Genomic DNA, 17,526 nt, shown 5'->3' with positions numbered 1-17,526 from the left:
AATGCCACACCTCAAAAACTCATCAAAAAATGCAGTTCCAACTTCCAATGCCAAATACTCGTGTGATAATCTCAGAATCTATTTGCACCTATGATTATGAAATTTGAAGCCCTTAAGAAGGTACAAATCACACAATCTATAAACGCTTAAAATAGCTGATAACGTATCACACCATTTTCATTGATAGAAATCTAAATTTTCAGATTTATGATTGTCGCGGCTGAAATAATCAATTTAAAGTTTTCCGGCACGTCATTGAAATCTAAATTTTCAAATTTATGATTGCCATAGCTGAAATAATGAATTTGAGAGTTTTCTAACATGAGAATTTGTATTTTCTGACAGTTCTCATTTGCAACCCAAAGCATAATGCAAAACGTTTTTTGAGAATGTCCAATACCTTTGACATCCTCTGCACGAAAATGTTGAATTTTCCTAAGATCTTCTTGACTCTTACTCAAAAGGTCCAATAATATATGGATATTGGACCTTTTGAGGCAGTTATAGGTCCTGGGAGATAATTCTAATTGGTCAATAAGAATACGTTTCAATGCAATTCTTTTTTCGCTTTCCCCTATCCCTATATAAGCCAACCCCTCATGAAAGGGGAAAAAAGGTGCAGTAAATATGTTTTGATCGTCATCTAAGTGGAAGTCCCGCTCCTCCGCATGTAGAAAAAGAATAAATAAATCGATCAAATTACGGGAAACTTCGTAAAGTGCCTTTTTAGGAGTTAAACTTCCATTTGTCCCTATTCCAATAATTAGACCTATAGTTAATCAGAGTTACACTGATGATGGCGAGATCCTATACCTGCCCAAAATCCCCACCATGCCTCCAACCTTTTCCAAGTGTTTGGTACTCAAGTCCCTCTGTCCAATAAGTCCCTCTAAAACTCTTAGCTCTGTTCTGTGATCATATTTCTAAAAATTGTTGTTTCACATTTCGCTACACGTAGAAATGAGAGGACAAAATCAACTTCCTATCAAATAACTAAATACCTCATCAAATCCCCCAATTTGATGGGGTTCCAATCTTTTTTTTAAATTACAGAGAACTCTATATTAGAACCAGGAAAATTTATATCAAAGACCCGCATTTAAACCAAACACATGATTCAAAATTTTAAATGAAATTATGCCTTCAAACTAAAAACATGGTTTTCAAAATTTTCATCGAACCGATGCCTTTTTTACAAGCAATGTCTACTTCCAAGCCTTCCTTCCCCTAAATTGTTTTCCAGCTCTCCGTTGCTTCTGCTTCTTCTCTTGCCGGGATCGTGCTATCTTCGATCTCTTGGCAGCGATTGGCATTGCCTTCTTGTGTTCCTTGTACCGGTTACTCGAACCACCAGTCTGTAAACAGCACAACAGTTAACTCCCTGTCAACACACACACACACACATACAGATGCATGCATGCACAAGCATGCATGTGCACAAAGGCTTCTCTGCCCTCAATGCTCTCAAAATACTGTTTAAGGTTAGAACAGTATCTGATATGATATAGAAACCCTTTCAGTCAGTGAGATTTGCTCGGGTTAATTTCGTCAATGTGAGGTCACAATATAAGTTTCTAGTGAGAGAATTAAAACACAAGAACACTTCTTAGGTAATGTTAAGAGTCCCACAGCTGAGAGGGGAAGAAGGGAACCTATGCAGAGGCATAAGCATATTATACATACAGAAAACAACATTTATTAGGTGAAGTTCAAATTGGCGCTGTTTAACAAATACTATGTTCTGCATAAATTTGTATTGTACACAAAAACACTAGTCCAATTCAATTCACAGTTTCCCACTGAAAAGTGCCATCTACTAGGAGGATTGAGCACTCATGGTCAGTTTTTTTGAGTAATCACTTCCAGTCATTTTATTGATTGCCCGTTGTTATGGACTCTTCTGTTACAATCATAGTACCATTCATAAGGTGAAATTGGCATGCCACTGCTTAAAACATGCTCAACGTCATTTGAATAAATTTGCATCATGTATTGTACCCGTCACAAATGACAAAATTTATTCCCAATAAAAGAGTTCATCTGCTAAGAGATGGGAGTCATTTAATGAATTTTTTCTTTAACAAAGTCTACAACTAAGAAACAGTATTTTCAAGGTTGTTACTGTCAGATAATAACCAACAAACAAAAATAAAATCCTATATAAATAAATTTTAGTCAATTAGAAACTTCAAACTGTTAACTTCTAAAAGAAGTATCATTTCTTGGAAAACAAATAAAGGAAGAGGAATCCCTTACAATTCACATACTGGAAAGCAAATAACTTAGTAAAACTCATATCACGTGAACATATAAAATTTATATCCAGGGAGAGCGGACAAACCTTTTTCTGCTTAACAGCAGTGCGGGCAGAGTACTTTCCCCTTTCCTCCCGTCCCGCTTTCACCAATGCCAGCCTCTCATCCTTTGTTAATCTTCTTCGTATATGAATCTTTATAATATTAAAAAGAGAACATATTAATACAAAAGTATCCCAAAGAGAGCCAGAGAGGCTGTGTAAATGACAATCTTATTTCTAGTTTGCAAAAAAATTAGACATGCCTCAAGTTTGGCAGGGTCCACACGCTTGGTGCTCAGCTCCTCAGAATCTGGTACTTTCAGACTAGTTGTTTTTGCACTTGAATTACCTTTCAATAGACCATGCACTGCCAATGCTGTCTTTGCTTCTTTCTTCGCCTAATAGAAATCCAAAAGAATACTCAAGCAAATTCGAAAGTCATGCTGTCATGCTAGAAATTTATGACATATGAAGTCAGTTCTAAAGTCATCAGGCTTTAGCTGTTCCCAGTGAGCATCTCTATTGAGGTCTAGGTTCAAACTCTAACCTTACATGGTTAGAGATTTGTGGCACCACCATGCATTCAATATTTTACAAATTTTAGAGTTTAATGGCTTGACTTTGATTCATACCTTATGGTTTCTGGTTATTTAAGTTTTTCTGGTTATTTAAGTTTTTAGTTGTTCATAAACTCAGGTTTTGGATGTTTTACTTCAGTTCAACTCTTGAAGTCCATAATAAATCCTTGGAAGATTATAAATATCTGGGATTTTGGAAGGAAATCCAGTTCAATATCCAAAAAAATATGATCTCACTAAATCTTGGCAAGACCCAATAGAAATCACCAAAAAGAACAAAATATCTTTCAGCGTGGTTTTTAAGTGGTGTCTATTTTACAGAGCATTTGTATAAAAATTCTGCCAAGCCAATTGAATTTCACGTTTTCCTTTGTATTGAAATCAAGAGTATAAACTTTGGATTTGACCCATGCAAGCTTCAACAGTAGTGTGTACCTTAAGCTCCTTGATCAACTGGAAATCTTCATTGGACAGAATACCGTCTGTTAAAACTGAAGAAACAGTCCCCATCTTCTCCACAGCAAGTCTCTTCAGAGCCCTCAGGCTTGTTGCTGCACTCGGCTTTTGATCACTAGGATCAAATCTCTTTCTCTTCCTTACATTGGTTTCTCCCTCTTCTTTTTTTCCTCCTCTCTTCTCTGAACTTGATTTCTCCTCTTCTTCTTTCTTCTGTGCACTTGGTTCTTCCTCTTCTTCTTTATTCTCATCCTCTTCATCTCCAGATATAGAATCTCCTCTAACCGACTCTATTTCATCCTCACTCTCCAAGCCATCTTCATCATCTTCTTCAAGAGCTACACCATCATCTTCTCCACTTTCCTCACTACCTTCATCTTCTTCATCCGACCTATAATCATTTTCCTCTGCCCCTGCGCTTTCCTCAGAGGAATCATGTCTATCAGAGTCTGAGACATTGGTAGCCAATTCATCTACTTCATCATCATCACCATCACTAAAATTAGAGGCATTTGCATGTTCCAATAATAGCTCAGCACCAGGCACATTGCTGTTCACACTGGCCTCACCATAGGCTTTTGGCTTTGCTTTTGAATCAGAAGGTCGTCCACGATCCTTCTTACTGAGAAGTGAAGGGCATATCTGCAAATAGCAATACATTTCCAGATAAAGAGAATGCAGATATTTTACTCATTTATGTTAAGGGAGAAATTATCATAGACAGCCTGCATATGGTTATGGTTATGGTACAAAGCCAAGGCATTCAATGTCAGGTCCAACAACAGGCGATGGACATTAACCACAGTTCCTGTTCACCAGGTTACAGTTAATGCATACTGTCTGTCATTGAGAATGGAAGGTGGATGCGCTGGTTGTTTAGAATGATACCACCACCATAAACAGGTTGCAGATGGTATATTTTCCTTCATATATTCTGTTTTTTTCCTGTTGTTTCAGTTTATACATATATAGCAGTTTCCATACGAACACCTCCGTAGGTGTAGAGGTACGGTGCCCTTCAAATTTATCAAGGTATATAATTATGATGTAAAATGTTATTAGGATTATCTCAAAATCTATTTTTATATCTAATTATAAAATTTTAAATTTCAAAAATGGTTAAAATCAAGTAGATCTATAGACATGAAAATCTTGAAAATGGACGGTGAAGATAATATGTTGTAAAATGCACTATTTCTGAGACTTAAAATCTTTTTATTTTTCATAGTCATACATCTCGATGTCGAGATGATCAATCAAAGGATTTTTCAACATTAAAACTATCTTTTCCGATGGATTCTTGTGGGGCATCCGTAGCTCTACATTATAAGGTAGCATCCTTATATAAACTTTTTCCATATATATATATATATATATATATATATATATATATATATATATATATATATATATTCCTTCATATATTCTGTTTTTTTCCTGTTGTTTCCTTCATATATATATCTTTCTTTTCTGTTTCCATAATAAATAATAAATTATTACCTGTCTGAATAAAGTCATCAATGAACGTGCTGCTGATGAAACAGCTTTTTCATGTGACTTTTTATAAAGGACAAGGTCTTGGAGTAAATCCCCAGTCATCAACTGTTCATAAAGAGAGAAGGCATTTAGGAAAGGCATAATGTGAAAACTGATCAGCAAGGTACACAATTGCTCCTGAATATATTTTTCAGGCATAGATGCAAAGTATGTGTGCTTAATGTGTGCGTGTGTGTGAGTGGCTGCTAGTTTTCAACTTCAACAAAATGCAAGTGGTGTCTACTACTATCTCAAACAGATCATAAGTTTCATGTCACTATTTGTTGTAGGTAGCATGTCAACTGCTGAACCTGCCAAATAGTTTAGACATGTTTCACGGCAGAGCACAAATGAATTATGCATGTTTAGGAAAGAACCCAATGTGAAGCTGAAGTTTTAGATATTCACCAAAGGCATGCGCAGGCACATCTCCCTCACCACATTAAGCCCCACTGCAATTGCCTGGCAAAGCAAGAGTAAAATAAAAAACCAGCCCACCGCCTATGGAAAGCAACAATGAACAAATCAACCGAAAAACCAATATCTAAACTAAAATAATTAGCTGTCAAACCAGTTTATTACTTCAGTACGAGATCGATCATGGACAAATTGATTCACCACTTGCTTCAGAAGTGACTCAACTGCATCTGGAGGCACCTGGTCCCAGCAAAATAAAATAGAATGCCCCACAATAAGCCACGCACATAGAAATATACTCAACAAGAACTAACAAAACAGACGGCACAACGCATGAGAAAACAACAATGCTAAAGAATATAAATTGGGAATGACACTTACACCAATGAACTATAATACAGCATTAGTCCATTAGCATCATCATTATTTGATGCAAAATGGACAGATGGAGTAAGACAGAGAGCAGGACATGACCCCAACGGTGGCCCCCACTCTCTCTTCACCAGTGTCCAACATTCCATTGCACAATGATAAGCCCAATGGACTATGGTTTTCCAAAGTTCATTGGATTATATAACATATCCCATATTAAAATTTCGAATTACAACCATATCATGGCAAGCCTGGACAGCTGCTGCTAGCAAATTAGTGACGTCCCGCTGATGAGGCTGCAAGAGTAAACATGCAATTAGAGCTTAATATAATAATAGCTCAGATTTGCACTAGCAGTAGCTGGAGTGTCCTAGCATACCTGAACATACTTTCGAAGGAATTCATAGAAATTTAACAATATTAGGCGATGAAGCCCCACAGTCCGAGCAATTACTTTTAACATCATCATCTTAACCTGAAAATTCAAATTTGGGAATGAGGTGGCATAAAATCTTCTACAGGGATATAAAAGTTTCATTTAAGGCAAAGACGAGGCAATCTTTCAAGAGCAGCTACCTCAAACCTCTCATTGCATGTTTGAAGACGAGAGAAGAGCTTCTCGGCGAACCCCTAAGGGGAAAACGAAATGAAGTAAAATCAAAGAAACTTCCAATCAAATCAAAGAAACTCGTAGCCAAAGTTCGCAGTGAGAAGCAAAGCATACCTGTGCATCTTTCAGATGTGAAAGAGGTGAATAGCCACTAAAACCAGAGTTTTCTGAAGACACGCGTTGCTGTCTTTTCATACTGCGCATAACACGTTGCAATTTTGCTTTTTTCTTCTTCTTGCTTGCAGTTGTACCTTGATGATGTGCCTACAGAGAAAAAAGGCTTCGAGTAAGTGCCTTGAGCATCGAGTAACTCACAGAAAAGGCACTACTGATATCACCATGGATCATTTGCTTCCCAAATCTCATCCAATTGAGCGAAGGTGATGAAAATTGAGTTCTAAGTAGACACTAAAAATTTTCATATTATTCATACTTTTTGCTATTTTAGAGAAAAAATGCAGTATTTTTATGTTAATCAGTAGAGAAAAAACACAGTAACTAACAACAAATTTTTTGAGGTAACCACCTTGTGAACCGCCGCCCTGCTTAGAACCACATGAGGTTTCTGTTCAGTTGTATCATCTTCGCTGCTTGAGCCATCACTCTCATTGCCTTCCTCAACGCGCTCATACCCAAGAAGGAAAGATAGAGCAGCTTTCATGATCCTGGATTAACAGAAATACAGTAGGCCTTCTAAACAATTACAAAGTCCTGAAAGGATGATCATGATTGAACAAATACACAGGATTACGGAAAGAGGTTTTACTCTATACCTGGATGATTTATGAAAACAGGCTGTACAAATTGCATTTGCAGTCCGTTCATCAAACCAGACTTTTCGGCGGTGAAGATCACATAGTACAATTAGCGCCCTTTTAGCCCTAGATTCATCTTCTTCCTATGGCAAGATATCAGATTTCATTCACATAAAGTAGTAGCATAATCATCTTAGACCTTCCCCGTTTAGGAATCAAGTGTCAGTGACCAAACACGAAAGAAAAATGAAGCAACTTGACTATCAATTGCAAGTAAATTGTGAAGTCCATAATAGATAAGTAAATTCATAAATTGGTAAATATGATGGGTTTGTACAGACCAGTGTTTCAAAACTCGACAGACTTGGCTGAGTTACTCGGCCTCAGCACCCCGCTAAGGCGAGTAGTGGTGTCCATACTGGCGGTATGGGCTTGCCCAAGTTCCACAGTACTTCGGCGAGTTTGTACAGCACTTAATAAAAAAGCATAAAAGGGGGGCTGAAATCTGCCCTTCTTTTTACATCTGTATCTCTTCTCTGAGAAAACTCTCTCTCTCTCTCTCTCTCTCTCTCTCTCTCTCTCTCTCTCTCGTCGAATGCCAATCGCCCACAATCTGTCTCTCTCTTGGCCACATGCACTCTCTCACTATTTCTAAGCCACGTGCCCATGTACTCTCTCTCACTATTTCTGGGCCATGTGCCCCATGCACTGTCTCGTTCACTCTCTCTTGGTTATGTGCCCCATTCTCTATGTGTGTGTTTCTTTTTCTTCTTTTTTATTCTTTTTTTTTTGTTGGGGGGGGGGGGGGGGTGGTTTGTGCGTGTAACGTGGCCAAGCTGAGTAACTTAGCCCTTACCCAAGCTGCGTAACTTGGCGGGGGGGGTTGTGCATGTCTTTGTGCATTGGGGTGGTTTTGAGGGTTTTTTTGCTCAAGCGTGACTTGGTGAGTCCATTCAGACCCACCCAAGTTACTCAGCTTGGGCAAGGGCTAAGTCCGGAGCCCTAGCCAAGTAATTTAACATTGGTAGATTAGAGTTTTTGGAAACACATGAGATTCCAAATCATCTTAAGAATCAGAATTGCACAATTACAATTGGCTAGAAGATTCTTGTTTTTGGAATCGACGTCTGTGCGAGGGGCAGTGCAAGAAGGGATTCCTATTTTATAGGAATTGAATTTTGACCCAAATGGAGTCAAGATCCCTATATACATAGAATCGAGATTCCAACCACTTTAGAATCGAGTTTCTAACCTATTTGGAATCGATCCATATGGAAATGAGATTTCTTCATATATGGAATTGAGATTCCTGGAAACGAGTTTCTAACCTGTTAGGAGGTACGAGTTAGTTTGTGTGGAAGGCTCAAAAGGGGCAAGGCAAAAGGACGTGGTTGGCAATAATGAGAAAAGATATAGGGACTTATAATCTCATTGAGGGTATGGCTTTTAATAGAGTAGAATGGCACACCGAAATTCATGTAGCCAGCCCCAATTAGTTGGGAAAAGGCTTTAACAATGATGATGATATCGGATTCACTAATGTAGGAATATAAGCCCAATGGCGACATACTATTCAAGTGGCCATGTTGTGAGCCACTATTTATGTACATACTTTTCTATATACACATACTTTTCTATAAATCACTATGAGATGAAATTTGGGATGTCCTCCTTTACTGCACCAAATAAAAGGAATAGTAAAATATCCTAATAATAAAAAAAGACTAAGATAGCCCTTATAAGTTTTAAGGTATTTGGGTTATTTTTATTATAAAAATATTTTTTATTATTTTTAGTAGGTAGTCCTAGCACGAAGGGTGGCCTAAAAAGGGTGAGGACCTTAAATTTTCCCTTAACTCGTCCCAAGCCAAGGTAAAGAAGGTGGGTTGTGTTAGATAGGCAGCCAACGTAAAACTTTGTTAAAACTTTTCCATGAATCCTGAGCTAAAAAAAAGCAAGGGGTAGGCCCAAAAGGACATGGTCGGAAGTTGTTAGAAAAAATATGGGGACTTATGGCCTCATTGAAGATAAGGCCCTTAATAGAAGAGAATGGCGGACCAGGTTTCGTGTAGCCCGCCCCAATTAATTGGGAAAAGGCTCTGATGATAATGATAGAATCGCGAGTCCGACATCTTTGGAATCGAGTTTTTATGTATTCGGAACCAACATTCATACCAATTTGCAATCGAGATTCAAATCAGTATGGACTTGAGTTTCAACCCACATGGTAATAGAGATTTGTCACTCTATGGAGTTGAGTTTCAACCCCTTTATAATCAAGATTCCTACATCAACAACATCATGTCCCTTAACAACTTAGAACCTCATCAAACAATCAAGATCGGAGGTCTCTAATACCTGAAGAAGGGTTCCAAAGATATGAAGTCAATGTATTGAATTATTGACTATTAAACCTCAGACACAATATCAGAAGTAAGGTTTAATCCACCAGGGAAATTGTCTACAAAAGATACAAATATTATCTCGTATTTTTTAAATGTGAGTTTGATTTCATTATTATAGTTCAAAATAGGACTTTGTCTGTGCCATGGTGTTGTCTGTGTTGTAGTCTGTAAAACTCTTTACCGCTTATATTTTAGAAAACACAACCAATCTTAGCACAATTAGAAACATGATCCGAGCCAGTCCTGGCACATTTTAGAAATGCGATCCAAGTCATTCCTATAACCATTAGTATTCTCATTGACAATCTAATGCTAGTTATACCTGCCTTTGTTACATGCAAAAGACATAAGAATTATATAATGTTAAGTACTTGTTAACTCTTAACATTTGCATTTGAAAATTGGTTCGTGTTATAAATACTTCAGCACTGTGCTCATCGGATCATTATTTGCAGCACCTATACACCAGGAAAAACAATGTTCTCAAATCGGGTTACCAAATAACTGAAAGTAGAATCCATAAATATTTGAGGTGAGATTCCACATCAAAGAGTCATAGTTTTGTGCACTTATTAACATCACTACTTGATTTTATGGAATCAGGGATTCCACGAATATTCGGATAGAAATTATGTGAAGATGGAAGCAAGATTCCATGTTGATTGAGTCACAGTTTCCTACACCTACAAACCAAGGGTACTTGATGTTGTGGATTCTGAATTCAAAAAAGCAATCAAATCAAGATGCATTATATTTGGAATCAGGAATCAAGATTCAATAAATATAGGAATCGAGATTTGAAAAGTTGGAATTGAGATTCTATGAATGTTGGGATCAAGATTCTTAAAAAGTTAGAATCAAGATTCTTAAAATAAGGAATCAAGATTCTTGACTTCAAGGAAACAAGTTCCGTGAAGATTCCTTGTCGGAATCACCGAATCGAGATTCCGAAGAAAAATTTTGACTTGGGTAGATGGATTCTAGTAACTATGGTACAGATTATAGACCTTTGTTTCCTTCTTCTTCTTATTTAATGACCATGGACCTCTGTTTATATTGGTTCTGAATTTGACAACCAAGCACATATAGAAAAACAACAATAGCAAATGCATAAACACAAATTTTTGTGGTAAAGGCATAAACACAATGTTTTTGGATAAAGGCATAAATACAATCAAAGATGCATACCATCAGCATAGCAAAGAGAACATTCTGAAGTGAACGATTCTTGGCATCATTTCTATGTTTACAATTCATGCGCCGAATACTGTGGACAACATGAGAAAAGGTCATCTTCCTTAAAATCCTGTCTCCAAGAGTTTGAAGTGCCATAAACAGTGTAAGTGTTTCTTCAATATCCACCATCTAGTCAACAATCAAAGATCGAAGATGCAGTTAAGAGACCCATTATAGACCATGAAATTGTAAAAGCAAGCATGCCCCAAGTGCAATGTCTTCCTAAAGAGAAACAACACTCTAATGAAGATCTCAGACTCGGATTGTATGTTTGAAAGAGCAGTAAAGAAGAAAATTTTCCAAAACCAGCTTGCAAGTGATCGTTTAAATGATAGCAAAGCCTACTCCCTTTATTGTATAATTGTACAATTTGCATGTACAAATCATCTTTGATTTTAAAAATGAAAGGTTTCAAATTTTACATGGTTCATTGTTTTTCTTCATATCTTCAACATCTTAGCAGATCAAATGTTGAATGCATGAGTATCAAACAAGTTAATAGAGCAACAAAAAACTATAAGAGCATAACCATGAGGAGAAAGATACGAATTTCTCAGACAAAAAGGATGCAGGGTCCTAGAGGTGAAAAGGATTAAAAGAATGCGTGGAAGTAACCGTAAGTGTTGCAAAAGTACAATGTCAAGTTACTCAGCAAAGAGTAAATGTGCTAAATTTGAAGTGATCGAAGTTTCTTTTTCTTTTTTTTGAATGAAATTAGGTAAAATAATTGAAGAAGAAGATGCCCTTGAAGAGGAAATAAACAACACATGAGAATCTGACAGAATTTGGAAGGCAGAACTACCAAAAAAATCATGCTTTTCAATATCATTTAGTAGACACTTCATAACATGCCATTCAATAACATTTTCGGCAAGCAAACCATCATAATGGGTTGTCCTTATTTGAACTGGTATGATCACTGGTTCGGTTCTGGCAGCAGCAGTCGTCTTCTTCAACTGCTTGTTAAGTTTTTGGGGATTGGTTACCCATAAAGTTACCATAGATAGAAATTCTATGATTCCCACCATCTGCAAGTGATATCTACTTGAAACAAAATACAGTGTTTCCTCTATAAATGCCAGAAAGATTCATTATAACAACAGGGTTCTTCTGTATATGTCATGCGTATTCATCCAATTTTAGTGAATAAATCTGACTAATTTGATTTGAGCACAAATTGTGTTAGTATATTAAAAACTTTGAACTTTTCTCCAAATGAACCCAATTGAAAACACAAAACAATATCCATGCAATTTATACAAACTCTAGCATAGCCATGGTACTACAAGCAATTCCCACTTAAACTCACCCCAAACCTGCTATTAAAAATGGAATCATAAGAATTCAGTTCAACCCTGTCTCTGTGAGTGAAAGATCGACAGATTACAATTATTTAACCAGCTTTAAGCACTAGTTCAACATTTTAATAGCCAATAATTCCTCCTATAGTTTATTCATTTATACACAAGAGCAACCAACCAACAGTACCTGGACAAAGTACAAGTCTAGACGATTAGTTTCAAGAACACAAGAGCAACTGCACCCATTTTCTAGATTGTTTCCAAAAAGGAATGAACATCAATGCATGGTTCTAAGTTTTTGTTTTGTCAGAAGAGTTCCACTTGTATGATCTTCAGCTGAATTTCACTATTGTTCTCTTTCCTTCATGGCTAAATCTATACCAAATCCCAGCGCTATGCCGATTGCTAGTATTTTCTTTTTAAATAGTTAATTACACTTATTTAGCAAAGAAAATAACAATACTAGTAGCAATAATAGCAAAATAAAACCATAAATATTCTAAATTGAGATAATAACACAGCCATACGAGATTGAGAAATTGTAGTCACATTATGCTAACTGTTCACAAGCAGGAGACCTAGTACTCAAACAGAGAAGAGAAGAGAGAGACAAAGAGAGAGATACCTGTCGATTGACTAACAAAATTAGAGCTTGAGTAATCTGGCACCTCAAGCTTGAAGGCAAAGTACGAGCCCCAGTCCTCAACAGCTCAATTAAATTAGCAGGAAAGCTACCGAGCTTTTCAGGATAAGAGGGCATGACATGAGAGAGAAACATGGCGAGATCACCAAGGTCCTTCGTGATGGTCGGGTCTGGTTCCATGAAAGCTGATTTCATGGCGGCCTGTTGTTCAAAGACAAAGAGAGCAGAGGAGAACTGTTTGTGAAGGAGGTCCAGCTCTGTTGTGTAACTCTCTGGATCAACCTTCATTTTCGATTGCAGAGAAGGGAGGCTAAGCTTCTCTGAGCTTCGGCCTGAGGCCATAAGGCTGTCTGGTGTGGGCATCGTGGTGGATGGGAGCACCATGTCTCTCTAAGTCGCCGTTCCTCGCTAGAGAGAAAGAGAGAATATGAGACTGTTTAAAAGAGAGAGGGGATACAGGGTTTAGAGAGCGAGAGAGAAGCAGTCGGCTTGGTCTGGGCGCGCGCTCTCCTATTGGGAGAGGGAGCGTAAGAGGGAGAGAAGCGGTTTAGGGCTATTTCGATTTTAACGTAAGGGTGAGGTGCGTATAACTGTAGCCTTGGCACGGACCCTGACCCGAAGCCGGACCGAGGGCTAGACGACCTATGGATCCACAAGTTGGACTTGGCGGGTTGGCTCCGGATTCCATCGGGTCCGGATCTAGTAATACTTTTCATGTCTTGTGTGATATAATTAAATACATGTATATTTTTAATTTTGGAAAAAGTTTATATGGAGCTTAAGCTCTAAACAACCAATTTGAGCCTACCTCAAAAAATTCAGTAGGAGCGTGTTTGATAGCATGAAGCAAGAACATGAAATGGAAATTGGAAGTTACTAAAGAACTCTAAATAAATTAGAAGTTACTTAATAAATTAGAAGTTACTTAAGAAGTTAATGGTTTATGTGTTTGATAACCTATCTGAGAAGTTAAGAAGTTCATAGTTTATGTGTTTGATAACTCCTGAGATATATGATAAATATCTTATATCTATATTACATAGATAATAATTTAAATAAAAATATATAATATTTATAACATATTATAATATATGATATACTGTATTTTATATTTATTATTAATATATATATAATTATCTTATATTAATAATATCATATATTATAATATATTTTTATTATATATAATATATTATACATTGTATATATAATATATTATAATATTAATTTCGGGGGTATTTTGATCACTTTATTTTTCACGGATAATTTTTTTTATATTTTTATTAGATGCACCTCAGTAAGATATACATATCCTCCAAATTTCAGTTCATTCCAATCTGTAGAAAAAATATAAAAATATAAAAAAATAAAATACTACCAGACAACCTTGACCGCGTAATGAAATTTGGATGGTGACGAGGGTAAGTGAAATTGCTATTCATTTTTCGCTTATAGGTGTTGGGAAGATTTTTTCTATATATATATATATATATAATGGACAAAATAAAAAGTTCCATTTTCAAGTTCCATGGTTTACAATAGAATTTTACTCAAGCCTAAAAGGTGGGAACTTCAACAGTAAAGGAGAGTTTTCAAATTATCTTCCACTTTTTATCAAACACATAACATGAACAACAATAGGTAACGCGCCTTCTTTCTCTTATAACTTCCTGTCATCAAACACGCCTTATAAGAGGTTGTTTTGATGCCTAAATATCTTCAAATTGATCATCTCGACATCAAGATGTATGAACATGAGAAAAAAATAGATTTCAAGTTTTGGAAATATTGTATTTTGTAACGCATTTTTAGATCGTCAATTTTCAAGATTTTAAAGTTTTCATAGATCTGTCGATCTACATTATTTTAAAAGCTTTGAACTTTATAACTATGAAAACATATTTTAAGGCTATTACAACGACTTCCAATAATAAAACCACATTTCTCGACACTACTTGAAAGCGGGCTTTAATTTAATTGTTTAGAGCATAGGCTCTATGCAAACCGCACCCTTTAATTTTTTGGTCAAAGCTCCATGTTTAAAGAGCATTGATCTAATGTGACGGTCGTACCATAGTATAATGCAATGACACTTATGGAAAACCATGTTTGTGGTATTTGTATGATTCCAAATTTTGCACACACACTCTCTTCATCTCAATAATCAATTCCAAAAAAAAAAAAATATCAATTTGAACCCTAGATATGGTCAAAATGAATTTCCTCTTATGAATCTAGACTATTCATTTTGTGAATTTCAAGATCTCAGCCTTTATAAACTCAAAATCATTTTTTTGTTTTTTAACGTTGTTCATCTAATGATAATAAAATTATAAAAAAAATTTGGAAATGAAAAAATCCTTATAAGGCCCAGATCTATGTATCTCATAAAAATGAACGACATATGTTAATTGGGCTAAAAAAATACTTTTTAGGTCGTGTTTTTTAAATTTTATTTTATATAATTGTTCATTAGAATAAAAAAAAATATATATTTCAAATTTTGGATCAAACAAATGGTCATAAGATGGTTTGTTAAGGTTGTTACATCATATTACTATACAACAGTTGCATGAAATCATTGCTCATGTTTCAAATATAGGATTATGTACAATGAGACCATTTACTTTTTATACAGAGATGTCACAATCACTGATAACTATGTGATGTTAAATCTAATAAGCTTGGGTGTGTCACGAAATTCAAGAAAATTTATTTTAGAGTTTGAGTTTAGTCAATGGAATAAATGTAGCCATCCAATAGTCAAGATTAATTGTAACTATTTTGTACCGAAAATAAATGATTTCATTGTATACTTTTCCTTATATTATAGAAGTAAGACACGCCACCAAATTTTGCCTCGATATATAATATAACATTTCGAAGCAAGCTCTGTAATGGTTTAAAAATCTTTTTTTTTTCGTGGTATCTAAATATTTTGAAGTCGAGATGATTAAATTAAAAAAAAAATCAAGGTCATAACACCACTTTTCGGATGATTTTTTAGGTGCACCTTTCAAGGTGGGCACCTTATATATACATTTTCCTTTGTGAGATTAAGAGGCTGGGTGGCTGCCTAGATATTTATTAGGTTTTATATGAGAGAATAATATGGACAGCATGCTTTCTCTGTAGCATGAAATCTTTTGGTTTTATTAAGCGGTTTCAAAACCCAACCTTGGGTATTGGAGTGGTCCCTGTTGTATCGATCTGGATCCGTGATGTGACTTTGACAAATATAAAAGAAAATATTCAAATAAGGCGCAAGTTTATGAAAAAAATAGTACGGTCGTGTCTCAAATGTTGTTGAAAGTTTTGGATTCGAAAACCTTCAAATGATCTTCATTGTAAAAAAAATAGTTACGATTTTTAGCCTAAAAAAGTGTACATTGTAAGAGGTTATCTGGATCATTTATTTTCAAGTATTTATAGATCTAGATGATCTATATCATTTATTTAGCTATAAATTTCATGATCAATAGTGAAAATAGATTTTAGAGCCATCATAAATTTTTTTTATGCCCCTTTTCTCTCAATGAAATTTTGAAGTGAGGCTTTACTTCGTCTTTTTTTCATAAACCCTAGGCCGTATAGAAACGGATTCGAATATAAAGTGTTACATAAAGTAAAAATTACTTGGTTTTTTTAAATTACCTGGTTTTTTTGCCCGAGTTGCCAATTCTACTCCAAAATTGTCTGGGTGAATGATAAAACTGGGGATTTTTTATGCCCCTTTTCTCTAAATGAAGTAGAAGAGTTAACCAATGCGATATCACTTTGTACTTCGGTTACTTTTATTTTCAGAAAACATACCCATTGTCTGCATAAAGTCGTATTCTAAAATTTTATCATTAGGGATGAAAATAGATTTTTAAACCATTTAGACACTGAAACCACAACTTTCGGTAAGACTTGTCATTATTTTAATTTGAAAAGTTTATCAAACAACCTATAGAAAAGAAACTATTTTAATCGTTTTGCAACTATCCAATGTCGTGATCATGTGTTTTTTATGGGTATTTTGAAGTTAAATGCAAATAAATATGTACATATTAACAAATGGCTATCATTTGCACAAGGTTGCAGTCTTAAACAATCAAAGTATGGCGTATCTCTAAATTTTATAATAAGATATAATTTTATTGTCAAAAAGTCTTAGGATGGTTGAGAATCTATTTTCATTTTTAATTATAAACTTTTAAAACTTCAAAATAGTTCAAATCAAGTAGATCTATAAGCACATAAAAATATTGAAAATTAATGATCCAGATATTGTGTTGCAAGAAGCACTATTTTTTGGACTCAAAAACCTTTTTTTTTTTTTTTACTCATACATCTGGATGCCAAAATGATCAATTAAAGGGTTTCCAATATCAAAACAAAGTTTTCTAATGGATTTTTTAGGTGCACCTTAATTCTATATTTTAAGATTGCAACATTTTATTATTATTTTTAAATAATTTATACCTCATGATTATTTTGATAATAAAAAGTTACATAAGGTAGCAACTTGATGTTATAAGTAAAGTTGCAATAATCTATATCGTCCATTTTATTTGAACAATATGAATTTAACTTTTTCTTAAATGAAGTATTATGTGTTGATACTATTACAATACATTTGAGATCTACACTATCCAATTAAAGTAGATGGTTTAGAACGTAGAAACATTACATGGATAAAGTCTCAACCTTACATAAATTGCAACTTTTTGACTAATATTCTATTAAAATCTAGATAAGTTTATGAAAATGTCTATGAGAGATAAACCATTTAATATTTTATCCATTTGATTTAATTTAAAAATACTCGTAAAAACTAAAAAGACAACAACATGAATAGTGGAAATGTATATAATAATACCATTTACTTTTGATACAAATAGGTCACAATCATAATTGATTGTTAGATTTGAAATCGGGT

The 17,526-nt window shown here is 35.1% G+C and overlaps 1 protein-coding gene across 1 annotated transcript; it reads right to left on the bottom strand.

The window, feature by feature from the left end:
* Nucleotides 1-884: 884 nt before the first annotated feature.
* On the bottom strand, nt 885-12,870 carry LOC18441934 (ARM repeat superfamily protein). Its single transcript, XM_088868920.1, has 15 exons — nt 12,588-12,870; nt 10,614-10,790; nt 7,039-7,163; nt 6,792-6,930; nt 6,380-6,529; nt 6,232-6,285; nt 6,035-6,130; nt 5,892-5,951; nt 5,449-5,523; nt 5,275-5,328; nt 4,831-4,932; nt 3,310-3,972; nt 2,560-2,694; nt 2,342-2,449; nt 885-1,355 (listed from the first exon to the last, which is right to left on the bottom strand). Exons 1-15 carry the CDS (start codon nt 12,798-12,800, stop codon nt 1,206-1,208), a joined length of 2,301 nt encoding a protein of 766 aa, XP_088725046.1. The 5' UTR covers nt 12,801-12,870; the 3' UTR covers nt 885-1,205.
* Nucleotides 12,871-17,526: the final 4,656 nt, after the last annotated feature.

The sequence above is a fragment of the Amborella trichopoda genome, chromosome 6, assembly GCF_054954075.1.
Source record: "Amborella trichopoda isolate Santa Cruz 75 chromosome 6, AtrichopodaSantaCruz75HAP2 v2.0, whole genome shotgun sequence".
In the NCBI taxonomy this organism is placed as follows: Eukaryota; Viridiplantae; Streptophyta; class Magnoliopsida; order Amborellales; family Amborellaceae; genus Amborella; species Amborella trichopoda.
This window is presented reverse-complemented; position numbering and strand designations above follow the sequence as displayed.

Coding starts and splice junctions, on each gene's coding strand:
- LOC18441934 (XM_088868920.1), bottom strand. CDS start 12,800: ATGAAATCAGCTTTCATGGAACCAGACCCGACCATCACGAAGGACCTT. Junction 6,931..7,038: donor TGTTTTCATAAATCATCCAG/GTATAGAGTAAA, acceptor CTGTTAATCCAG/GATCATGAAAGCTGCTCTAT. Junction 5,329..5,448: donor ATGATCGATCTCGTACTGAA/GTAATAAACTGG, acceptor TTGCTTTGCCAG/GCAATTGCAGTGGGGCTTAA.